The sequence below is a fragment of the Canis aureus genome, chromosome 6 (genome assembly GCF_053574225.1).
Source record: "Canis aureus isolate CA01 chromosome 6, VMU_Caureus_v.1.0, whole genome shotgun sequence".
In the NCBI taxonomy this organism is placed as follows: Eukaryota; Metazoa; Chordata; class Mammalia; order Carnivora; family Canidae; genus Canis; species Canis aureus.
This window is the reverse complement of record NC_135616.1, coordinates 13,779,529-13,806,232: the sequence shown is the minus strand read 5'-3', so window position 1 is coordinate 13,806,232 and position 26,704 is coordinate 13,779,529. Positions and strand designations below refer to the sequence as shown.

General features: G+C 44.5%; 1 protein-coding gene and 1 long non-coding RNA gene across 2 annotated transcripts in view; one reads left to right on the top strand and one right to left on the bottom strand.

Annotated features, from left to right (window-relative positions):
• The window catches only part of LOC144315536 (uncharacterized), a 76,073-nt gene extending 68,100 nt beyond the window's left edge, over positions 1–7,973 (top strand). Inside the window, exons 2-3 of the long non-coding RNA XR_013381247.1 lie at positions 4,323–4,497; positions 7,478–7,973. This is a non-coding gene — a long non-coding RNA (uncharacterized LOC144315536). The remainder of the gene's footprint in view (positions 1–4,322; positions 4,498–7,477) is intronic.
• COLEC12 (collectin subfamily member 12) overlaps positions 1–26,704 on the bottom strand; it is a 181,709-nt gene that overhangs the window by 12,469 nt on the left and 142,536 nt on the right. Inside the window, exons 4-8 of the mRNA XM_077900205.1 lie at positions 21,384–21,482; positions 19,618–20,664; positions 8,926–9,423; positions 7,785–7,921; positions 6,456–6,565 (exon numbers count right to left, since the gene is read on the bottom strand). Of these exons, the coding sequence (XP_077756331.1) occupies positions 6,456–6,565; positions 7,785–7,921; positions 8,926–9,423; positions 19,618–20,664; positions 21,384–21,482 (1,891 nt within the window). The remainder of the gene's footprint in view (positions 1–6,455; positions 6,566–7,784; positions 7,922–8,925; positions 9,424–19,617; positions 20,665–21,383; positions 21,483–26,704) is intronic.

Sequence of the window (26,704 nt, the reverse complement as noted above, 5' to 3'; positions counted from 1 at the left end):
AGTGAACTAAAAATCTCAGACTGCCACAGTGATGCCAGAGAGAAATGAGGTTGGAAGGAAAAATAGTTGACTGTCACAGCTGTTTTTTGTGTGGATTTCCATTCACCTGGTGGGACCCCCTTCGGCAATGTCAGCGATGTCTGAGCAGCTTGAGCCTGCTGACATACACTTGGTTAATTTCTGCCAGCAGTGTGCGCGGGTTTGATTCCAGTTTGGTTTACAGCATTTGAGATCTGTGATTCCTGAATGTATAATGATGGGACATTTGATATGCTTTATCTCTGTTCACTGGGAAGTTGTATAAATAGGACTTCGGATGGAAGACCTGCTTAGTATTTTTCCCCTTGCATTTCCTTCCAGTTAAGTAGATAAATGGGATTTATAGACCACAAGATAACTGACTGATATGAAAGGAGATAACCTTTATCACTATTCCCCATTATTTTTCCAAGTCACTGGAATTCTTTGCATGTGGTGTTCAGGGTTTTCCTGTGGGACTGGTGTGTAGGATGCCATCCTCTGGCTGCAAGTGAGTGACTAAGGGGACTGGTGTGGGGTGGATGGTAGAGAAGCCAGGTTGCAGGGGGCAATTTGTCTTGCAGTCTAAGCACCCAGTCTCAAAGCATCTCTTTGGAAAAGCCAAAATCACACGGAGTGATTTGTAGCAAATACCCTGTATCCTGCATGCTTGTGATAAAAACAGAACAGAGCATGTCAGATAAACAGAGTGTATATATTTTGGAGAAGAATTTCAGCTTAAATTGTGCCTTAACCTCCTTTACAAGTAGATTCTAGAAAGAAGATGGCTGAAGCCTATGCAGCAAATCCCATATTATAATAGACACATCACAGAAGTGGTTGGGTAGCAACACACATATGTGTTTGGGCAGCACACTCTACGTACGCCAGAGACCTTGGAAGCCCTGGGCTTCACGGCTGCTGTCAGCTGGAAGCACACAAGCACATCAGCCGGAGGGGTGGGAACCTCCCCACCATGGATATGGTTTCTCCTAAAGGAGGCAGAGCACAAACGCTCAATCTTGGGAATAGCCCCTTTCAACCTCACAACTTAGTACTTTCTCGTCAACCACAAGATTGACTGAGGCTTCATGGCCAAGAAACTTCTGCTGGTAAAAACCTGGCTTCAAAACAGGAAAATCTTTGTCATGAGAAGTGTTACTTTGCTGTAGAATTTTCTCCCGATAACAGGGTGTAGAGTTCTCTCTAGTGGCCCAAGCCAGTGCCACTCTGATAGAGACATGAAGCATAGACCAGAGTGAGTTTTTCGTGAACTGGATGACTCTGAAGGTTCCCTTCTGGTGTCCACCATTCTCTGGCTCTACAGTCTAAAAAACACAATATGTAATATGATACGGAGCAGTCTGCATGGACAGAGAGGTGACCCAGTGCAGAGATGGGAGTGTTACTCACGCCAGGATACTTCCACCAAATGTGTCCTGTGCAGGCAACCAAGAAGTGGACAAAAGAAACAATGGAGCTTCGAGTGTGTTTTGGGAAACCCTCTGCTGATCTAAGGTGGGCAATGCAAGCAGGGTGGGTAGGAACCGCCTTCCAAGACTCTCTTACAGTCGTGCTCTGAGCTGAGCCAGTGGGCAGCGTCTATGTCCAACTCCCCATCAGGTAGCCTCCATGAGCAATGATGGGCTCTGCCAAACAACAAATTGCATTTGTTCCATCGGGAGGAGAAAGTTCAGCTTTGATTTTCTCCTGGTTTCACTGATCCTCTCTTTCATTTGTTTTCTAGTTCATTGCTTTCAGGTCATTATTATTTCTTTCTTTCTACTTATTTTGGGATTAATTTGCTCCTCTTCCACCCACATAAAGTAGAAGCTTAGATCATGGATTTTCAACTTAAAAACTTTTTTTTTTTCAAACATAAGCACTTTAAAGGAGTCTAAACACTGTTTCAGCTGCGTCCCACAGATTTTGATATATTGTATTTTCATTTTCTTTGAAACATCTGCAGATTTCCTTTCCGATTTTTTCTTTGCTCCATGGGTTATTGAGAAGTGTGTCCTTTAACTCCCAAATATTTGGCAATTTTGCAGGTATCTTTTTGTTATCAATTCCTAATTTAATTTTGTTTTGGTCAGAGAACATTCTCTGTATAATCTCAGTTCTTTTTAAATTCATTGAGACTTGTTTGCTGGCCCCTTATATAGTTTAAATTGGGGAATGTACTTGAAAAGAGTGTATTTATAGCTGTTGAGTGAAATAGTCCATAAACATCAAGTAAGCCAAGTTAGTTGATAGTGTTTACCACATCCCTACTGATTTTTTTTAAATTTTTATTTATTTATGATAGTCACAGAGAGAGAAAGAGAGAGAGGCAGAGACATAGGCAGAGGGAGAAGCAGGCTCCATGCACTGGGAGCCCGATGTGGGATTCAATCCCGGGTCTCCAGGATCGCACCCTGGGCCAAAGGCAGGCGCCAAACCGCTGCGCCACCCAGGGATCCCTGATTTTTTTTTCTTTAGTGTTCTATCAACTGCTGTGAGGAGAATGTTGAGATCTCCCTTGAAGCCCTGCTTTTTGCTGTGTCCACACTTAGGGTTGGTGTGTCTATCTTGACTGTGACATGATCTTGGAAATGAGACTTAAAAAAATTTTTTTAAACATGAGTCTCACTCATCTTGTTGCCCCTACACTCTAGAAAAGATCCTTCAGGCCAGCACAGAGGCTGTCTCAAAATGGACTCTCCAGGATAATTCAGTGAATGCAGACACAGGACTCTGGGCTCCTGGATCCCAATCTCCAGTCTGGGATCTGACGCTGGCCAGGAAAGAGGTTTTCACAGATCTATGGTGGAATGAGAAAAATAAGGACAATTCTGTGTGTGTGTGTGTGTGTGTGTGTGTGTGTGTGTGTGTAAGAAAGAATGTATGATGGCCAAATGTCTTCTTGGAAAGGACTGCAGACTTTGTTTTTTAATGTCATGATTTGTTGATAGGTGATCTTAAAAAAAAATACATCCTTAAGTGGCAAATAAAATCTTGGCAACATATTTTAGCACTTTAGTCTTCTTTCCTTTAGAATTGTATTGGTATGTGGACCCAAAGCATCTGGGAACCTGTCCTGGGCACTGTCCTGAGCCACTGCAGATTGTTTCTCCTTTTCCCCAGTTTCCAAAGATTTAATGAGTCAAGTCATATGTTTTATTAGAAATAAACCTTAGTTCGGGTCTGTATACGCCCCAAGGCTTTGGCATCCAGCATCCATTCCATGTTACCATTGCTATTAATCTGTTTTATCCAGCACTCTTTGTCAACTAGGTCTTAGCATAAAAATGGATGGGGTGGGGAAGCAAAAGGCAGGGAGAACCTTTTATCTCCTGTCTATTTCCACCTCAACAGTAACTACAGACACCTGAAACAATTTCAAAAGCGCTATGAGTATGAGGGTGTGCTGTGTGTGTGTGCGCGCAGGTGTGAAGGTGGGTGTGCTGGTGGGAGGGGGAAAGGTAAAAGGACAGTTAGGAAACTTGACTGATTCTTCTGCAGCCTGGGTAAGGCACAGGGAGGTTCCAGAGGAACACAGGAAGAAGGTGAAGGTGAGCCTGGGCAGGTGAAGTGTCTGGGAGACATAGTGGTGAGAGACCTCTAACAGCCTGAAGCCCAGACCCATCCCAGGCCATGATGGAGAATGTTCTTCTTCACAGCCCTGGTGTGGGATCTGAGTCAGATAGTGTGTGTGGCATCTCTGTCAGGACCTAGTCAAGTACCTAAAGGCCAGGTGGTAGTATTCAGCAGTTCCTGACTAGTGTGAAGATAGTGATGGTTATGACAGTAACAGTGACAGTAATACTGATTCTAGTAGGTGACGTTTCTTGAGCACTTCCCACGGGCCACACACTGTCCTAAATGTTTTATATGTATAATCACATTTCATTTTCACGATACTGATGTAGGTCCTTCTGTACTACTCATTGCTACATGAGGACATGAGATTTCACATGGATGAGTAACCGGCAGCTATGAATGCCACGTCAAACCCTGGAACCCGGACCTCACTGCACTGGCTCTTTTTCTAGTTTGAGCGGTGTTTATTATTATATGTCAAATTAAATTAGCCTTTCATTATTGAAGCCTCATAATACATCTGCCTAATTTATTCTTGGTTTTAAAACTTGAACCTTGGGACTTTTTAAGGATATGTGTTCCTTTGGGGGGAAAAGGAGAGGCACAGTGTGTGCTGTGGCGAGGGTGCACAAGCCAAGCTCTCAGGAGGATCCAAGGTGGCTGTGGCTACGGACAGAGTTCCCAGGAAGGTGTCTGGTGATCGAATCTTTCTCAGGGCCTAGGTACTGACACTCGTGCTCTCCTCTCAAATCACCAAATTCTTGCAAGAGCCCAGGAAAGAGGAGAAAATTTCCAGTTTGGGAAAGCTGGTGAAGACTGTAATGTTCCAGCTCGATCCATCCCATATGGGCCAACCACGCTTTTTTCTTGGAGGAAGGCTGCAGATTGCATTTCTTGGTGAGTCTAACCTAGACCTTTATTGCACTTAGGGCTGTGAGGAAAGTGAAGAGGCTGATGTTTTCTTTAAGCTTGCCTACCCTCAACGCCCTTAAAAAAAAGATTCTGGCACTCTTGTCTAAGACAAGATTTACATTTATCCTTTAATAACTTCTGCCTTCTGTCTGAGAACAGAAGAACAGCCTGGAAGGCTCTGAACACTGCCAACCCTCCCAACTGTTTTGAGTCTCTTAAGGTATATCTCTGCCATGCTGGGCGCTCTCCTGGGGCTGTCAGCCAAACCCCCGAATGCCAGGGTGTGGTGTAGCTTCATCTCCCCAAGGACAGGTGCGGAGGATGCAGACAGGAAATGTGTTGGGCCAGGAGGCACATAGCCATTTGCCCTGGGGGCACTGTGAGGCTCGCCTTAGTAGCAGCAGACTTGAAACCTCATGTTCCATCTTGATGTTTGGTCACTGGTAGAGATGGCCTTATTCTAGTTTTGGCCTATACCCTCTAATCCTGCTGGTCAAATAGAAGATTTAAAAGCAGGGGTGCCTGGGTGGTTCAGTTGGTGAAGTGTCTGCCTTCAGCCCAGCTCATGATCTCAGGGTCCTGGGATTGACTCCCGCATCGGGCTCCCTACTCAGTGTGGAGTCTGTTCCTCTCCTGTTGCCCCTCTCCTTCAGCTCATCCTCTGTCTCTTGCATTCTCTCTCTCAAATAAATAAATAAAATCTTAAAAAAAAGTACAAACCAGCCTGTTTGTCTACCTGTGCCCAAGCACATGCACACAGAAGCTTCTTAAAAAAAGATTTATTTATTTTTTAGAGAGTATGCAAGTGAGCAGGGCAGGAGAGATAGAGGGAAAGAGAATCTCATGTAGACTCCCCGCTGCTTGCAGAGCTGGGCTTGGGGCTCCATCTTTCCACCCTAAGATCATGGCCTGAGCTGAAATCAAGAGTCTGAGGCTTAACTGACTGAGCTACCCAGGAACCCCCACAGAACTCTGACTGGCTTCTCCACCACCTCTGGCCCCTGCTCCCCTTCCTTGACTGCTCCAGGCCCTTACTCAATACCTCCGACACTGTCTTAGCCCTGAAACACTTCACTGTCTCCTCCCCGGGTGTCATGACCACCAAGCCTGCTTGAGCCTCTGCAGGGTCTGCTTCCTCTTCTCCAGCAAAGGGAAGGGTGATTCTTCGGGGGTGAGTTTTCATAAATTCTGTGCCATGTGGTGCAGTTTGCTGCATATATTTGCATCCATTGGAGGCAAAGCAGAAGTTGGAAGATGTGAAAGTCAAATTGATACAGTTCGGCCATCTTCTGACCCTTCGGTAGTATTAAGGAAGGAGCGGACATGACAGCCCTGGAGTTGACTTTGGGGCTCAGAAGCTTCCATGAGCCTGGGAGCCTGAGCAGGTCTCATACAAGGCTTCCATTCTGTGTTGCTGCCTTTATGGGACTCAGGTCACACCAGACTTACAAGGGCTTTTCAAACACTTAGGAGATGATTATCCCACACAAACCTTTGTTCCTGATTTCTGTCATAAGCTTGTAGTTCATAATCACACTTTGGCCAGAAGCCCAGCTGGGGTCAGGGCCACTGATGGGGTTTCCCAAAGGAAGCTGTGAGCCCTCATCAGAAACACGGCTGGAGCAAGCTCTGATCCTGCCTGAAGGAGTCTTACCCTTCACAGCAGTGTTTAAAGAGAACACCTCACCTCAAGTACCATACTGTGAGATTTTATGAGACTTTGATTTTTTTCCATAGAAATGAAAAAATTCACTTCATGAAAAGGAGAAAAAAAACCCTATTTTATAGCATATTGATTCTCTACCACACATGGAAATATACAATGGATACCAGAAGCCTCAGTGTGAGGGGCATTTGGACATAAGGTGGTTAAGGAAGAGATTGCAAGGGGTCAGGCAAGGGGTGAAAAACAGAGAACAGCCTGGAAGGCTCTGAACACTCACTTATACTCTGGAGACGTCCCATCCAGCCACTTCCATTCGTTTTCATGCTCCGAGTCTGTGAGGCCTATCCAGTGGCTCTCTCTCCCTACCATCTGCTTTTTTATCCATTGCTGGAAAATAAATCAGTGACAGTATGTTATTATTTTGGAGGAATAGATACCTGGGAGAAATCCTCCGTCCCCTGCAACATTTGGAGGGAAAAAGGACATTGAAGGGAGTATGTATGTTAGAGCACCCACATGCTTCTGCTTTTTTTTTTTTTTTTTTACTGCACCTGTTTTGTTTTGCAGCATTTTGGGGCTTTGACACTTTTTCCTTCTATAAGTTTGTAGGGGAAATTTAAAGGATGTGTTTCCTCTTCTAAATCACCCAGACAACTCAATGAATTCCACCTTTCTATCACTCATTGCTCCAATGTTCTAATAATGCTAACAGCTGTGTCATTATCGAGCTCTTCTTCTGGCCAGGTCTCATGCCCGGCATGTCACAGCAACCAAGACAGTAAGTGGCTGAGCTAAGACTGGACCCAAGTCTCCATATTCTAAAGTCTGGACACCTGACTGGATGCTCATTCCCAGTCAGTTACTGCAGGAAACATCTGTTTTCAGGGCTGCTGCATCTGCTGAAGATACTTAGGGAAAAGGAAGAAAACTGCTGGAACAGTGTGGCACCAAAGAGCATTGTTGCTAGAGGGAGCTTAGTCTCAGTCTCAGCTTACTCATCACCCTATGATGTCACCCTATGAATAAAGCCATTAAACCTTGTGGGGGGGGGGGACTCAGTCTTCTTATCTGTAAAAGGGGGATGGTAATATCCACATGTTCTAGGGTGGCTGTGAGGTGAAAGGAGATATGCCTTGTACAGTGCTGGCACATGGTAGGGACATAGGGAGTGGTCACTGGTGTTAGCACGTGTGAGCTCTGCACCATAGCCTTCTTTGCTCTTCCTGACTGCTGAGGCCACATACCTGGTCCCTTGCACTAACTCCTACAGTGCTCATGCCCCTTTGCTTCTCTTTCTAGGTGTTTGGTTCCAGCCAGCAGGCTTCTCTTCTGCATTCTGGCTCTTTCAACAGCCACAGGGAGGAGCCACATATCTCCGGCCTTAATAAAAGGGGTATCTTCCAGGTGGAAGCAAGAGGACATAATTCCCGTGCCATGAATGCTTGTCACTGGATAAAGCCCAAATCTCCATAATGTGTTTTGTGTTTGGCCTTCTGTGTTTTGTGACTATGGATTTTTGATATTTTTGAATCCCTTGTAAGCAGGCAATTTCCAGATGTAAACTATCCTTAAATTATAGTTTTCTCCAAGCATGCTGCAGACATACCTGTTCCTCTCTGGTGTTGATGAAAACGAGATGTGAAGACTTGTCTTCACAGAAAAGTTTTGCATCCTCAAAAATTTCCTTCTCCACCGAAAAATAGTAGCATTTGTCTGTGAAGTTCTTCCAGTGAGGCGGGCAGCCTAGGGATGCAAATGCTTCAAATATGAATTAAAAGACAAACGCACACATGAAGCCCTATGCTTTTCTTCAGTTATTCTGTTTAAGAGGCCATGGCTTTGGCCTTGCTCCCTCGAAGGCCAGGGGCACTTCCCGTGTCCGTGTGTGAGCCTGCGACTGCCTGTGACGGACGCACTGGGAGCCAGCGTGGTGAGTCTGGGGGGCAGGCTGCAGAGCCCACAGTAGTTAAAACTACACAGCCTGGAAAATTAGTGGCGCTGGGCCTCAGTTCCCCTGTGTCTGGATTAGTCTTTAACAATGACAGAAGTTAACAGAAACAACCACCAAAGGCAGAGCAGATACAGATGTTCCACATCAGCCTGGAGTCATCTGGAACCAATCAATGACTGGATGGGAGAACCCAGAACCCAAACTGAGCTTGTGGGATAATGGAGATGACCAGAGTCGTGCTTCAGGAAATCAAGTGGAATTGGGTGTGAGTCAAAGGAGAGAAAAATAGGCTTGGTTGCTAACCAAACACTGAGGGTTTTTCAAGTCATTAAAATTTAATAATCGAATTTAGTAATTATAAAAAAAAAATAGAGGCACTGTTAAGACTCTCAAAAACAATGAAATCTGGGCTTTAGTAACAGAAAGTTCCATCTACATGGTTACAGAGGGGCCTTTATCCCCCGGTGAAGGGCATAAAATGAGGACAAGACTGGTTGGGGGTAGCCGGTCTTAGACTTTCATGAAGGACATGTCTGGGGATGCATCTGTCCCCAAGGGCCTGACTTAGCTAAATAAACAAGTGCTGGGGAGCGTGATGGCGTTTAGAGAGAAACACGTGTGCCTGAGTGACACCGCCTGGCACAGCAGCCTGTGAGCGGCAGGGCCACGTGCCTGCCCACATGGTGCCTTCAACGCCAAGTAAAGTGGGGCGGGGGCTGTGGGGGGGCTGTGGGTGGCTGGCCACGGGCGCACACAATGCCCCTGACCCCAGGGGTGAGGGAAGTCTTTTGCTTACCGTTGGCCTCGGGTGCGGAGGTCGGCTCGTCCTGCAGGGCCAGGGGCATCGCTGCCCCTGAGGGGCCTGAGGGGCCTGGGGGCCCAGGGGGTCCCTTTGGGCCCGGCATGCCCGGCACCCCAGGCAGGCCTGGCAGCCCCCGTGGTCCAGGCACTCCTGGCTCTCCCACGGTGCCCTGCAGTCCCTGGAAGCCAGGAGGGCCCTGAGGGCCGGGGAGGCCGTCCTTGCCGGGGGGCCCGGGGGGCCCTGGGTCTCCACTGGGGCCCTGGGGCCCGGGCTTCCCAGGTGATCCACGGGAGCCTTTGGGGCCCTGCAAGCCTTTGGAGCCTTTGCCGCCACGTTCTCCGGGGGGGCCGACTGGCCCAATTGGGCCCCTCTCTCCAGCCGGGCCAGGAGGACCAGGCTCCCCCTTCTCTCCTTTCTGTCCTTTGTTGCCAGTGGGACCAGGTGGTCCCTGCTGTCCTCTGTCACCTTTTGGACCCCTGGGGCCAGGAGGACCTAAAATATAAGAAAATGTAAATGGCATGAATGTGAAATCCATTGTGAATGGCAGTAAAGAATTTATCTTCTTATAGAATCTCCAATAAAAAAAAATTCTAGACATACAAAATATATACATTAAGGAATGCTACTTCTTTCACCATACTATTGTTGACAGTATTTTTTTTTTTTTTTTAGACAAAAAGGTTTCTTTACTGAGCTTACCCTTTCTGCTCCAAGCATTTAGAATATATCTGAATGGCACACAACCCTCTGGTAGCCACTGATGTTTCAGGGGGAGACACCTCCTCACGCCGGCACCGTAGCAGTGTCTTACACCATTAACTTGGGCTCCCTAGTCCTCTGGAACCATCCCAGCAGAAAAACCGTGCAGGCTGGGTTGGGGGATTCCCTCCTACTTGCTTCCTCTTTTCATTAATTTGACAAATACTTATTAACAACCTGTTACGTGGCAAGCACTGGACAAGAAGCTGTGGGATAAAAATTTGAATGAAAATGCCATCAACTGTTGAGAGGCACCATCCTGCTGATTCCTAGATTCCTTTGCCCCACCAAGTGTGGCCTCTTCTCTGTCACATCACTCTGGCCCTCCTGTCTCCCCCATGGTGCTGTGGGGATGCTGCCATCCTTGGGGCTGAGCCTCCCTCACCTGTGGACCAGCTCAGAGGGTCTTTGAGGGAAAGAGCTCTACAGGCTGGGCTGAGAAGAGGGTCATTTCCCCCAGTTTGTAGTCTAATAATGCAAACAGGAAGGTGGGCGAGAGAAAAAAATTGGTGATCATCAATTGTGCAGGTAAGAAAAAAAATGACACTGTTTTATTCCCAAAGGAAGAAGGCAGATATCTGCTCACCCCTTATCATCCTAGAGAAGCCCACATAACCTGGGATGTAAGTTCTCAGGGGCAACAGGGAACTGCACACAAATACACCATCAACTCATTTATAGAATGAACAAGTTCTCGAGGTACTTTCACGTACATTATGTCACCTGACCCTCATCTGTAACATTTTATTCCCAGAGTACATTTGGGGACATGTAGAGCCAGAGATGCCAAGCTGCTTCAACACCAGCTCCTCAAGACAGATCTACCCAGGAGAATGAGACATTGACAGTCATAGTCTAGTTGGTGGAGCTGGGACAGGAACTCTGGTGTTCTTATGCTGAAATGACTATACCTAGGACACTGTTCTCAAATATTCTATTCTCCAGAATTTTTAAGTCTCTGAAATCCCACTGTCCTACATGAGTAAGTGAAAGAGATCCATATTCGTTCTTTCCAAAGAATGGAAAGCCTTTCAGGCTGGGGTGGGCAGAAGTGCTGGGGAGATAAGTGTAGGTGGGCCTCTCATCCTGTGTTTTTCTTCTTCCCCTTGCCCCACTCCTCCCCCACCAGCTAGTCAGGACAGAACAGTGAAGCAGGCCTTCCTGCCTCAATCGGGAGATCTCTCTGCTGCAATCCCCCATTCTAGGCCTTGCTAGATGTCCACTGTACCTTCACACTATCCATGGACCCCACTAGCCCACTCATCTCTGTTCTCCCTTAGCAAGACCCTTGGCTCTAGACTCGGCTTTCCTCATTTAAGACTACCCATGGTGTCACCCTTGGATTTATTGGCAGACCTTCTACTCAGCTATTCAAGAGTTGATGCTAATAGTTAGGACTAGTCTCAACATGTCCTTTCTAGGGTTATCTGTTCCATAAGTGAGAGACTTGAGAAGACTTTGTGATGAAGAATTTTCTCTTTGAACCCAACTCACTGACTTCGGCCCCCCAACTCCTGGCTCTTCCCTATCATCAGATCTCCTGGTCCTTCTCTCCATCTCATAGTTGGATGGTCCATTTTCTCTGGAATGTCCTGCCAGCACTTGCACCCTGGCATGTCTAAAACTGATCTTACCCTCTTTATTGTTATGCCCTTCACCACATCATCACAATCATCTCTTCCTTCTATCACTCATCATGACCCAGTGTGGGTGTTGTCTTGATAGATTTTTACAATAACCTCTTAACTGCTCTTCCTACCTTTGATTCCTCTCCATTCATTCCATTCTGCAACCTTCCCACATATGTCTTCCTTACCCATCACTCTGATCTCCACTGGCTCTAGAATATCCAGCCCCCACTACTTGGTTATCAGTATTAAATCAAGGCTTTCATGACCTGGTCTAGCATGTATTTAATCCAACCTCCTCTCTGCTTCTGCAGATCTCTTCTCTTAGAATTTCCTCCCCATATCCATCTGGAAAACTCTGGTCCACCTACCAGGCAAACCTCCCAGGTGGAAGTTTTTCCTTTCTCTAATCTTTTAGTAACTGTTTATTCTTTGAGGGCACTTCCCCAATGAGCAGCTAGCAGTATCTGGTGCAATTGTCTTTATTCAGTGTTTATCAAATCAATGTGTGTTGCAGATCCAAAGACTTAGTGCATTAATGCCAACATTTTGGGCTCCAGGAGAGACCAGAAGGGAGACATTTCCGAGGAACAGTGGCCTGGTTGGTGTCCCTCACTTTATTCTAAGAAGTACAGCTCCACTCAATCTATGTATCAAGATGACCCTAGTTGCAGCTATGGAATGATCCTGGGGAGATCTTTCTTTCTTGACTACTCACATTTAAGAATTGATCCAGTGGTCTCTTCATTTGCAATCAGAGGTTTTTGGTTTTGTTTTTCTTTTTAAACTGGGGAAGCTCATTAAATGTGTTAGTAAAGATAGGGAAGGCGGATTTTCACTGCTAAATCTATCTCCTGTAAAAAAGTATCTTAGTTTTTTTGTGTCATTGAGGAGCAGTGTCCTAGAGATAAAAAGGGAGGAAGGTGGCGTATGCATTCCTCCATAATGGATGTAGCATTAGTGGAACAATACTGACAACAGAGGCCAAAACTGCCACCACTAAATTCTAATTTAGTTAGAATAGCAGCAAAAATAAAAGTAGCTTTTCTTCTCACCTATTTCTGTTTTATGTTCTATGGTTAGCCTTAAGAAATCCAAATAATGAAGAAGGTCTGTCGGGAAATTCAAGTGCTTTAGAGATTCTTTATCCTTATTCTCTTTAAGGGGTTTTGCCAATAATCAATATTTCTCAATTGCTCCCAACTGGATTTGGTATGTAATTGCAGGTCATGGGAAAGGAGTTTACCTGTGCCCATGGAATACTGACTGTTTAGGTGCTTGTCTTCCTGATGTGACAGACCAATGTGACAGAGAGTTCTATTTCTTCCAGAACACCTTCTTATGGTTTCTTTTCTTTTCTTTTCTTTTCTTTTCTTTTCTTTCTTTCTTTCTTTCTTTCTTTCTTTCTTTCTTTCTTTCTTTCTCTCTTTCTCTCTTTCTTTCTTCTTTCTTTCTTTTCTTTCTTTCGATTTAATTTATTTATTAATGAGAGAGAGAGAGAGAGAGAAAGAGAGGCAGAGACACAGGCAGAGGGAGGAGCAGGCTCCATGCAGGGAGACCTATACGGACTCGATCCCAGGACTCTGGGATTATGCCCTGAGCCGAAGGCAGATGCTCAACCACTGAGCCATTTGGGCGTCCCACCTTCCTCTGGTTTCCTACAGAACTCCAGAGACACACAAATCTCTCTTCCTCTCCTGATATGAATCCAAGACTTCCCTTACCTAGGATGATAGCTTTTCATTAATCTTCTATCTTTCTGGGGCTGGTGGTTTATGGTATTCAGCTATCTCCCTCTGAACTGAAGTGCTTCTCAAATGTCTCCATTCACTCCACATAGAAATTGTGACTTATTTTAAGAACAGCACCAAACATGGATCCCACAGTCACTGCAAAATATCAGGAGGTGCTAACTTCCAGATCTTGGGAAGGAAAGGGAAAGGTATCAAGAGAAGATGCAAGTTTTTGCCTTGATAAAGGTCAAAAATCTTACTTGTGATGTATTTTCCAGCAGGATGAGCATAAAAACTGATTTTTTTACATGAAGCACAACATCCATTACAAGTTATTTCTCTCTTAAATAAGATAAAGTTTAATACTCCATGACTGTGGATAAACTCCTGGCAAGCACAGTGTTCTTGATTTCTTCATCCATTGCTGCCTCGGCCTTGGGAAAACCATCACAGTGCTAGAGCAGGAAGCTGGCCTGCCAATGCTGGGCTAAATAAAAATGTACTCTATGTGTCCCATGTGTAAGAGGAGTCATTCGGATACGTAAGTACTTAGTAAGACCATACTTTGCTCATTAAGACTTAGAAATTTCCTACTTACTTCTTTTTAAAAATTACTGAGGAAAAAAAGCTAAAACCACTTTAAAAGCCAGTACTGGACACCCATAAAAAATAGATTATTAATGCCAGGGGTATATCTTCCTCTAGGACTTGGGACTCAAGCATTGCTTATTAGCATCTGGATGATCACAGACTTTTAGGTCTTTTTTTTAATTTTTTTTTTTAAATTTATGATAGTCACACAGAGAGAGAGAAAGAGAGAGGCAGAGACACAGGCAGAGGGAGAAGCAGGCTCCATGCACGGGGAGCCCGACGTGGGATTCAATCCCGGGTCTCCAGGATCGCTCCCTGGGCCAAAGGCAGGCACCAAACCGCTGCGCCACCCAGGGATCCCACAGACTTTTAGGTCTTACTTGACTCTTTCATTGGGCAGCTGCTGAAGTGAAAATAAAATGAAGACATGCCACCCCTAGTATCTTAAAACCAAACAGATAAATGACACGAGAGTAGTTACAAGCTTGTGCAGTAGCAACTTGTCTTCAGAGTTGAGAATGTGGTCATGCTACATGTGGAGGCACATGTGATGGCCCATTCAGAAGCAAATCTGAGAGCTGCTTTCACGGCCAAGCTAGTGGCTCCCTGGCTCTAGGTTCTGAAAATGCCAGGATACCCACAGTGCTGGTCAAGCCATCACAACCTCCAGAAATGTCTAAATATGACTTAAACCAGGACTGTAAGCAGCCTGTGTTTCACTGCCAGCAAAACCACCTGTGTCCCCCACCTTCCAGAACAGGGAGCCTAAAACACCTGAATCCTCTAACAAGCAGTGTAAAGAGCACAGCTGACTTTAAAGTCACTGTGCTGTTTCTGCTTTGGAAACCAAACTGCAGGCCTTGGGGAGGGCCCAGCCTTGTGTCCTCCCCTTAATTTTCCAATTTGTTTGCCAACAAAACAGAAAGTAGAGAAAACTTTAATTCTTACTGCCATCCAAAATTTTGGAGACTTGATTTTAGAACCTCAAGTGGTAAGGTTGGAAGATAGAGAAAACTAGAAATATAATCGGAGACATTTTTGCTTCTCATTTAAAAAATCTCCCAAACTAACCAAACATTTCTTAAACACCTACATTATGAAAAAGTCATTCTGTTTCACTGAGGTACTTTAAAAGCACTTGTTTCACCAAGGAAATTTAAAGATATTATTCAGCAATCATTTTGAAAAATAATTTGATTATTGACCTCATGTTTAAGACTACCTTCTGGAAGCTTCTGCCACAGAAGCTCCTCCTCCACAAATATACCCTTGTCCACAGGGTATATTTAAACCACCACTTCTTACCAACTAGCCACACTTTGCTTCTATGCCTTCAAATGCCTGCTCTCAAGGGTCCTCAGATGAGCAGACTTATTTGAGGAAGCGTGGCAAGAGTGGGTAGGGTTGGCAATGAGAGAAACTGAGGCCTCGGCCCTGATCCTTTCAGTCTTCCTAGGTGTCTGTCAAGATCCAGCTCAAATGTCGATCTCTTACTGAAACCTCTATGGGTTGTTCTCCTGAAAATAAACTCTCCCACATTTCAACCTCCCAAACAGGCCATCTGTTCTCTTTTATCATCACACAGCAGCAGGGTGTCATGTGGAAGCATGGTTTTGGGAACTAGAAAGATCCCAGTTTAGCACTGTCTGACATTTACTAGCCCCTTGACCTTGGGTAAGTTACTCAGGCTCTCTGTGCCACGGTTCCCATCCCTGCAAATGGGGAATGCTGGTAATTCCGACCTTGAAGAGATGTAACAATGAAAGCAGACAATTCAGCCACATGCTCAGCAGCAGGACTGGCATATTGCAGACAATGGACTGAAAAAGGAGTTGAAGCTAGCTGTCAGCAGCATCCGAGTCTCATTCCCCTCCAGGGCTCACAGCAGGCTGCCAGCAGGAAGTACTTGTAGACCCAAATCCACGCTGACCCCCTTCTGTACAATTTTATTCCTTGGGCATATGAAGCTGCTGTTTTTCACTGTGGTGTAGTGGCTGGGGCTGCAGCAGAGGGGAAATCTTGGGTAGGCACTGAACTTACACTTGGGTATGAATATTATTAGCCAACCGCCTGCTGGCACCACTCGAAGAGCTGTATTTACATTATCTCATTAAGTTCACCTAACTCTAAATGGTAGACACGGATGAGGAACGTGGTGTTTGTGTCCAGGTCTGTCCCATTCCAGAGCTCTTGTTCTTACCCACTAAATCTGATGCCTCTCTGAGAAGAGCAGAGGAGGGGAACCCTCTGATTGTGCTAGGAGGGTGTAACTTACATTCTCTGCAGCTTACGGAGGAACACCTCAGGGTGAACTTCCCACCCAAGAGCATCTTATGAGGTATGAAGTCCTCCATGTACATAATGAGCATAAAAATATTTACATTATTTGTAACAAAAAAGTAAGGCTTTCTTAAGGTTATTTTGGTTTATGGATATAGAGCTAACTGTTGCTGGGAATCACCATGGGGTTCAACGTCTGTTTCCACGTTATTATGTAGCTTCGTGCAAGCAGTCACTTCAGCTTCTACTTGGAGAAAGGCCACGTATCCTGGGCCTGAGCTGCCCTGTAAACCCAAAGGCCCACGACGAGCGAGGCCAAAGGATTTCCCAGGAAGCATCAGAGCATTTTGATCCTTGCAGAGGCAAGGCCAGCATAATGCAAAGTGCATCCAATCCTGCTCCATCCTGCTTTGTCCCATGGTTCCCTCATCCTCAGGGAGGAGAGCTGCTTGGAGGGAAAGAGGAAAGGCAGGGGAGAAGGGCACCGGGGAAATGGAGCTCTGCCCCCAGGCTCTGACTGTTCTGGAGGAGGCCGAACACGCGGAACAGAAAGGGGGCTGCCTGGTTGACTTGAGAAGTTTCCAAGGTCAACTCACAAAAAGTGCCGGTAATGAAAAGACCAAGGATAAAAGTAATATGGAAAGGCGAATGAGAAAAGGAAAATACCATTCAGAAGCCAGGATCTCTGGGGTTTTAGAAACAGCGAGTCAGAAACCTCCTTCTAAGAGACATGTTCCAATTAATACGTCTGAACGGGCCTCTCTTCCTGCACGTCCTCTGTCCGTCCCTCCACCTACCTGCTCAAGCTAAAAACCGAGGACATGGCCTGCTCCTGTCTCGCTCCCCCTCCGCTGCCAATCCACCTGTCAGCCTCGTCCAGCCACATACACCGGCCCCGGCCTTGCATCCACACCCCTGTACCCAGCACCCTTACCACATAGTCCCTTGTGGCTGCTCCTCTGGGTTTAGGACACTTTGGGTCGGAAACTCCTGAGCACCGAACAGGGTCAAGAACACGTTGGTGTGAACTCTGAGTATGCACAGCCCGCTGCACCTGCAGATTCCTCCCGTCGGCCGAGCAGGGCTACAGGAAGCCGGACAGGGCTGCCCTGCAGTCTGCCTGCAATGCTCCTCCTGAATGAGGACACCCTTTCTCTCATCTCCAAGTCACCCACAAGTGGCCCATAGCCCCTCATTGGACCCCTGTCCCCATACCCAGAATGACCTTTCAAAAATATAAATCAGATCACGTTACCACCGTGCTTAAAACCTCTCTTATCGCCCTTCGAATGAAACCCAGCTCCCCACCCTCACAGACTCCTTCAGGGGCACTGAGGACCGGAAAGGGGGTAGGCACTTTAAGCGATTATAGACAGGGTTAACAGCATGGGCTTGGTATGTCCTTCATTTTGGACATTAAATTTTTATTGATATAATCAAAGATCACATTAGATTCACTGACAGACATAATAACTTGCTTACAGTCAACTGAAACCGCCATGCATTCATGCATACACTCTCCCATCAACATTTGTCTCGTCTTTTCCAACTATAAGCAGGATTTTACGTGTACTTCCTATTACCTTCATTTTTCTGGCATCTCTTTATTATTCTAGTTTCTCTGGGTCATACTGGGTTGTGATTTATCATCCACGGGCTAGTATATATATAGTTTCATGTCACACAAGTAAAGTATTGGATTATCAGGTCATCCATATCCTCATGCTAATCACTGACAAAGCTGTTGAACAGGCCCCTGTCGCCTGCCATCCAGACCTGCTGCCAGCCTCACAGGGGCTCCTCAACTACCATCCTTTATACTCATTCTGTGGTAAACACAACCTAGGGTTGCTCCCAATGACTCACGCCTTGTGTCATCCCTTCCCCTTCAGTGTGGAATCTGTGAGTTGCTTCTAGCCAACAGAACATGGCAAAGGTGATGGCATGTCACCCCCCTGACTTACATTAGATAAGATTACATTACATAACGCTTTCTCAGCAGACTAGAGTGAGTGACTCCCTTGCCGGCTTTGAAGAAGCTGCAGTGCTATCAGATGGGCACATGGCAAGGCTCTCTAGGCCAATAGCTCCCTTCACCCCAAAAAACACCAGCAACCTCAATCTCACATTTGCAAGGACATGAATTCTGTCAAGCACCTGAGAGAGGGTAGAAATGGATCTTTCCCCAGTCAATCCTCTGATGAAACCTCAGCCCCTTGATGACACTGTACCCTGGTGTAAAGACTTTGAGCAGAGGACCCAAGCCTTGCCCAGACACCTGATCTACAGATACTATGAGACAAGAAATGGGTGTTGTCCTAAGCTGCAGAGTTTGTAATTTGTTACACAGCATAGAAAACCAATATAACCAATAAATCCACCTAACTGTGCTGTAATCCAGGACCTATTTTCTCCATCTTGTTCTTAACAGCATCAGTGACAAATGCCTTGGTAAAATCCAGATATGCTATTTTTCATTCTCCTAATTTAAAAATCTAGTAGCTCTGTTAATGTGCAGAAATAAGATTAGGTTCACCTGCCTTCTTCATTCTGATGATTTCTGCTTTCCTGAAAGCTCACAAATTATCCTCTTAACAACTTCTCAGGCTAGAAGACAAATTCCCCACTGTACACAGTGTGTCTATACATCTATACCCTCTTTCTGAAAATCAGGATTAGTTTGCTTATAGGAAGTCTCCTGATACTCTAAAATTCTCTCAATTTAAGCTACCTGAGGGCAAAGACCATCTGGGCTTCTCTGCATACCCCAGAGTGCTTAGCACAGCATCTTTCACATAGTACTTTCAACTTAAAACCTGTGAAAATAGTTTATGACTGAAAAATACTATTCATATATGGGTGCCACAAATCTTCAGGAGGAGACTTAATTTGAGTCAAGAATTCTCAATTTACATGGATGACTTGGATTAGAGTAAAACTCAGATTTTATATGCAAATCACATTTTTTCCCTCCTCTCTGGCCTTATGGTTACTGTGATGGCCAACCATCCAACTGCTCATGACACTTAGAAATAGGAATTTCTGTGACCTACACAAATTAATCTTGCTTTCAAAGGAGCCCAATTTATAAGGACATTGAAAGAGCAAGGCATTGAGAAAGTCCAAATTCAATAAATATTTAACAAACTGTCTTTGAACACTGTCCACAAATTCATAGTTAAAACTCTTTCAAGATGTGGAGCTTAATCTCTTTGACCCTTGAGTGTGGGTTGGACTTAATGACTTCTTTTTAAAGAACAGAATATGGGAATATGGTGGAAGTGATGGTATGTGACTTCTGAGGCTAGGTCATAAAAGGCACATGGCTTTTTCTTGTGCTTTCTTTTGGCTCACCTGGTCTGGAGTAAGCCAGCTGCCATATTGTGAGAGCACTCAAGCAATTTCACATTTCAAGGAACTTCAGCCTCTTGCCAACAGCCATGTGAATGAGTCATCTTGGAAGCAGGTCCACAGCCCCAGTTAAGGCTTCAAGATGACTGCAGCCCTGGCCAATATCTTACACAACCTTACAAGAGATACTGGGCCAGAATCACCCAGCAAAGCCACTCCTGAATTCTTGATCCACAGAAACCATGAGATAGCAAGTGTTTATGGTTTTCAGTTGCCAATTTCTAGGGTAATTTGTTATATAGCAATCAAGAACTAACAGGAATAAATTCAGAATTTTCACTTACCTTGTAGTATTGTAAAGTTCTTGATAAGCTGACCATGCTTGGAGTCAACCAGCTTCATTTCTTCCATAATCACTGATAAGTTGGCTACTTCAGTGTCTAACCTTGACCTCATCATATCTTGTTGCATCCTGAGAGAAACAGAATCCAAACGGATGTTGGCCAATGTGTTATTCAAGGAGGTCAGATCATCTGTGTGTTTGGTCAGTGTATCTGTGCAAGTGGTCCTGACTTCATTCAGGTTGCTGGTCAGCGTCCGCAGGTAGTGGGCTGTGTAACTGATATTGCTAATGATGTTCACAATATCTGTCTCAAAGAGCTGGAAGCGTTCCTCCAACTGGCTGAACTTGATGGCTGTTCTATTCTCCGCATCCTTGTGTACGTCCTGCAGGTCTTTCAGGTTCTGCTCGTTGGCTTGTGAGGCTGTGGTGATATTGTCCATCTGACCTGTGAATGAATTGAGCTGGCTGTTCATATCCTCCAGGGTGTCATTGTTAGCTTTGGCCAAAGCAGAGTTATTGGCAGCCAGCGTCTGTAAGCTTTGCACTTTCTCCTTCAGCCAATCAGTGTCCTTCTTGGCTTGAAGGAAAACCTGCTGCAGATTTTGGAAATCATTCTTGATTCGCTGGATAGCCTGGCTCGTATCATCCACAGATCGCTGCAGATTAGTGATGAGGTTCCTCTGCTGCACCTGGGTCAGGTTCAGGTTGTTGAGGTTCATAATGACCACATTATGAGAGTACATTTGGCTCTGCAGGTTGCCCTGCAGCACGCTGGTGTCTTGTTGCAGGTTTGTGACATAGCCGTTATACGCCTGGAGGGTCTTGTTTACAGTGGTGATGAGGAAAGAGTTATTCTCCAAAGTTTCTTTCAGTTGACTTTGCCTGTCCACCAGTGCATCTCCACTTGCCTGTAGCTTCTCCAGAGTATCTTTGTTCTTGCTGGTTTTCTCTGTAATCTCACGAAGCTGCTGGCGAAGATCCAGTATGTCTGATCTGAAGGTAGAGAGTTCTGAGTTGGTGCTCATAGCTTTCTTCCCAGTTTGGTCCCCTGGAATAAGACATATTTGTTACTTAGACTGGTGGTATAGAGAAATGTTCGGGTGAGGCCAAAGAATCCCAAAGAGACTTAACTAGTATGCAGTATATTTCAGACATAAAACTTGAGGTATCTGCAGAGTGCTCTGCATTAGTAAAACCTACGTATCTATTAAAACCGGGTCCTGGGAAATTGGGAAAGGTAACTTTGTAAGCACTTTTCTCAAAGAAGGAGGGGGATTTTTACCAGTTCTAGAGCACTAGGCAGGGTGTCAAGAGGAAATAACGTACTATTTATTAAATTCACTATGAATTCCTTCCTTAAAAAGTGAAAACAAAATCAAAGGATAGAAATAAGCTGGAATCTTTTAATTTTTTAAAATTAATTTCTATAACTCTTCTATGCAGTTTAGAATATTTCCAATAGGAACTTACTGACCATTTTATAAAAGAGCTTTTATGCATCAGTGGTCCTGTTTGATCAGGACTGGTCTTCAGATTTTAATTGGCACATAGAGTGGTTTTGGGGGGAAGAATTCAACTCCAAAATTGCTCCTTGACTTTAAAATGTAGAAGTCTTTAAATCATGAGGAAAGACTCAACACACAACACAAAAATTTAACATCCTTCTGGGTGAATGTGAATTTATAGCGATATCCTTCTAAATAGCTGTGGTCATTTAACATGCAATTAGAGGATTCGGTTTAATGGTTCATTTTTGTTGCAGATTACCTAATTTTTTCAGGTCACTTTCCACTGCTGTAAGCTTGTCATCGTAGGTTTGGCGAGATGTCTCCATGCCACCTGTAACATTGTCCATTTTTTCTACAACTAAGATTTGGAAATTAAGGATTAGTACACACACCTGCTCATATTTTACTTTTGTTTCAACAAAAGACCAATTCATTACAGAACAAAGGAAATGGATTGAAACAAAGAATATAAATGAACTCAAACATGTGGAGAAAGCCATTCTTTTAGAAAAATAACTTACTTGTCACAAAACTCAATTGTAGGTTACTTGGTTGAGAATTGTATGCTTTTAACTGTTCCTATGATTCTGTATTGCCTTGGATGTTTTAGACATTGTCTGGAGTTAAGTTTTATTTTTATGTATTGTATAAGCCCTCAATCTGTTATTTTCTTTTTTTTTTTTTTATGATAGTCAGAGAGAGAGAGAGAGAGAGAGAGAGAGAGAGAGAGAGGCAGAGACACAGGCAGAGGGAGAAGCAGGCTCCATGCACCGGGAGCCCGACGTGGGATTCGATCCAGGGTCTCCAGGATCACGCCCTGGGCCAAAGGCAGGCGCCAAACCGCTGCGCCACCCAGGGATCCCTCAATCTGTTATTTTCTAAAGTAATTTTCATAGATGGAGGTATATAACACTGTGATCACTTACAAAATTTTATCACTCATCAGAGTCCCTACCATTCCTGGAAGGTGGTACACAGTTGCCTCAAAGGAGAGTCTGTAGTAAAGAACACCTAGCTTACTTCTATAAACAGTCTTTGTGGAAGGGACAGAAAGTCAAGAGTGCTTGCCACTCTCTTTCATAAGGTCTGGAAAGTCTACTACTCCTTAGTGACAAATGAATCGGTAGTTTATCATTTCCCAAGAAAATGCCTACATGGGTTTCCAAACAATTATTCATGAAGAATTTTTTTTTAGCATTTTTCTGGTTGCACATAAGGAAAGAGTCAGATACAGTGTTAAATAAAATCTGATATTTGTTCTTAGAAGGCAGTAATTCTAAGTAAGTTTGTGAATACAAGTTTATTTCTAAAATATCTTTTAAGAGTATATTTCTCCAGAAGTTACTCCTGTGAGATCCAACCTCTAGCAGCTTGAGATGAAGTCTGTCTTGGTATCAATGGCTTTTTGAAAAGAATGTCTTTGTATGTATTTTTTGAAGCATGAATATATTTTGAATATTAATCATGAAGTAATGGAGCCAGTTTATTTTTATTTATCAAGTGGTCCACCCATGCATGATTGTCTGAGAAGATTCTCCTGGCTCCTATCAGGAAGCAGAAGTATGCTCCCATGTGTCTGTATGACCCAAAGTGAACCAGCCCAGTGGCTCCTAGCACCTTCCTTAGAGAAGTTTGTCATGCTCTCCCTCAATCTTCTAGAGGGTGCCTATAATGAAATGTGCGCATTGCACCGAATGCTCTTTCTCATCCAAGCCCTTCCATGTGTTCTTCTTCCACCTAGAATGTTCTTCCCCGGACCCTTCACCAAGTTATGACCTATTTGCTTTTTTAAGACACAGCTCATCACTTTCTGTGGGAAATCTTTGCTGCGGTGCATCTTGCAGAATCCTCGTGGCAGTCCTTTCTCTGCTATAGGACTCACTTCACTGTGTGGTCCTGGCTTGTTTACTATTAGATCCTTTAAAGCAGGAAAATTTGCATTTAATTTTATCTCCAGCTCTTAGTGTGTGGCACTTAGTAGGTGTTCAACACATATTTGCTTGTTACACTATTTATTCAAATAGATGAGAGTAGCTACTGAGGCCTGTGAAAAACTGGTTGAGCTAGAGGTCATACAGACAGAGAAACCAGCCCCTCCCCTGACTGCTGACGCCTCAGCACTGGCAAGGAGTACAACATCCAGCTAACTACTGACTGCTTTTTTTTTTTTTAAGTAACTATATAGACAAGAGAGGTATAGTTATAATAATCTATACCTTAGGATTGTTAGATAGGCATGCATGTCTGTAAATCCCCAGAAACTCTGAAGAACACAATGTTTCATCTGCATTTCAGCAAAGTTAAACTTTAAGAAAAGTAAAGTATAAAATGTTTATGAGTTAAGATTCAGTTTTGATCCTCAAATCAAAACACATGCCTCAGTCTGTCCTCAAACCACACACAGGATTTTAAGTCCTGCCCTTTTTTCCCCGGAAGCCAAAGAAATTTCTAAATATGCTGACAGGCAGTCATTTTCTACCCTCTCTAATTTTCCTTCCATTTTAGTTTTAAAAAACACAGAACTGTCATGGGCAGAGAATTCAGGCTTGCGTAAAGGGAATAAATATATTTGTCAAAAGCAAAACGAAAACCTGTTGGGTTTCTCTTTGGTGCAGCAAGAAAGCTATCTGCCCTGGCCACAGTGCTAATGAACTGGTTACGTGCACTCAGGCATGCGTGTCTGTATTTAAAAATAGGATCTGAGTATAAAGCTGCAAACTTCAGGGCTGCAAAGCCAGCAGCTTGCTGTTGCATAAAAATCTGAGGCTGATGGGACATCTAGAACAAACACTTGCTGTAAGAGTACACCTCATTTTTGTTGGTTTTTACTCTTATCTCTTAACCAGATTAAGTTGTCAATCAGGAAAATAGTGGCAGAGTCATCCTCCCTTACCCTTGAAGACAAATGTAAAACAGAAGAGCTCCTAGCACCCTGTTTTCTCATGGGCTCCTCCTTTATTAGAAACTTCTTCTTGACAGAGAATTTTTCTCCAGACTACCACTGCTTCGGATATCACACTTAAAGAGCTGACCCTCTTTGAGTACCCAAGGCCTAATCCTCTAGGATAAGCTGACACTAGTACCTTTTTTTTTTTTTTAAAGATTCATTCATTCATTCATTCATTGAGACACAGAGAGAGAGACACAGGCAGAGGAAGAAGCAGACTCCCCACGGGCAGCCCAATGCAGGACTCGATCCTGAGACCCCAGGATCACGTCCTGAGCCAAAGGCAGAAGCTCAACCACTGAGCCACCCAGGCATCCCAATATCTTTTTCTATAAAAGCATTCTGGTACCATCCCTTGGCCTGGGCCATTAGCCTCCTTCTCCCTTGTCATTATTCCATTCATCCTTTGGGGTCCTCTCCAATCTCACCACCCCAATGTGCACATGAGAGCCTGCTGATCCAAGCCTTCCCTGACGATTGGATTTCATACCACACCAATAATAACAGTAATAGCAACAGCCTCTAATTTATCGAGTGCCTACTGCCTACTCTTTGAGAGGTGCACTGCACCATCACTGCTGTTAATCCTTACAACTGCTATTTTCCGGATGAAGAAACTGAGGCTCAGTGATGTTCAGTAACTTGCCCAGAGTTACATAGCTTGTATATGACTAAATGAGATACCAGGCCAGGTGATCTAATTCCAAAATGAATGCTTTCTCTATAATTCCACTCTGCCTCTTATTTAGTATTTCTTTTTCCTAAATAGGGTTACCTCCCACAGGAGACATAGCTCATGGTCCAGGCTCTGAGCTCAAGAAACAAGAGCATGGCAAAGAGCCCCTGCCTGGTGCTCACAAGTGTCTGTCCCAGATTGACTGTGGTCCTGAGAGGCAATCATGCCCCCTGCAGTGGTACCTGGGACTTCCGGGGGTACCAACTGTACTCCCCTGGAATGCAAGAAAGACATTTCTACCTTGAGCACTATTTCAGGTTTCATTACAAGAATACAGAATATCTGCTGGCAGGTTGTTACCCTGGCTTCTAACAGTAGCCACCTCATGTGATTTGTGCACATCTGGAAAGCCTGCTGATCCAGCTGTCACTGCTACTTTAGCAGAGCTTAGCAGCAAGGTAGACATTCTAGGACTAGGAATGTTGAGTTAAAGGAGACTGTTCTTGAGAAAGATTCAGATTTCTGTCCTTCCTCTTTATCCTAATTCCCTTAAGATGGATGTCTGCTGGACCGGACAGCGGAGTATGATTTTCCCAGTTCAGGGAATCTTCTGAAGGAAACATGACCCACTGAATTTAAGAGTTGGCTTCTGCCATTGAAACTTCATGATTGAGGATAAAAAAACCCAACCCAGAACATCCCCCAAGCTGGAACTGTCCAAGAACATGGTTTCTGTAAAGGAGCTGATGAGCCTCGTGGTCACGGCTACTGTATAGACCTGTGTGGGTGACTTAGCAGTTCCCTGCCTTGTGCAGCAAATTCTCTAGAAGGAACTTCAGTTATATCCTAATTCATAGTTGTGTAAGTGACATAAAAGGAGAAGTAAAAAACTGTAGTGAGAAGAACAGTATGGAGTTGCTTTTGCCAACTCTGATATACAAAGCAGTTTCTATTTTATTTCCTAACTTCTCCTTCAGAGAAATATCTTCTTTCATTGAATATTCTTTTTTTCCTTTCTTTTTTGAAATGGAGAGTTTCTCTAGACTTCAAAGGGGGATGTGGGAAAGGAGACCTAGGTCTTATCTATCTGCCTCTTACAGTGTGAGGTCACCAGAATCTTATCAGCAAGAAAGAATCACTGTACAAGTAAGGAGAAAACACATCTGGAAAATATCCACATTTTAGTTCATTAAGACTCTGTTTGGAAACCAAAACTGCATGTTGTATTATATTTGTCAGGAGACGCCTGAGGGGTGGGGGCCCTTGCAGGAGGTAAAAGGGGCAAGACTGTCATCTCGCGTCCATTTGTACTTGCTCCCAGTGTCTCCCCGCTTCATCTTGCACAGATTACACCCACAGAGCAGGCCATGCCAATCTTTAGGATTTTAGGTTCCCAGGCAGGGCTCTGAGTGATAGCAATGCCTTAAGTGCAGAATGGCTCAAGGGCCCCTGGGTGTTAACTTTGTCTTAACAGAAGTCAGCCCTGATCTACAATCTGTCTGTCCATCCATCCATCTTCCCTCTCATTAATTTATCCAGTAACTTTACTTGGTGCCCAGTAAGTATCACGAGGCTAGGTGCTAATAGGAGATAGAACAAACTAAAGATGGGAGTCTCTTGTCTTCATGGAACTTACAGTTTGGGTGGTGAGACAGACAAGCCCACTGGCCACAATGACACAGTATGACAGGGGCTAAGAGTAAATACAGGACTGCTATGGGAACAAACAGGAGGGTGCCTAATTCAGCCTTCCGGCGCTTCTTACAGGATGTGTGTCTACGTGAGATGAAGGGAAAGGAGTCATTTTAGGTGGAGAGCAGAGAAAAGGTGTTCTAGGCAAATGGACCAGCACATGGACAACAAGCCAGAGCTGGGAAGAGCTTTCCAATATCATAAAAATGGAGTAAATATCTGTACTTTAAAAACAATGGGAAAAAAAGATCCTCTCCTTCGGATC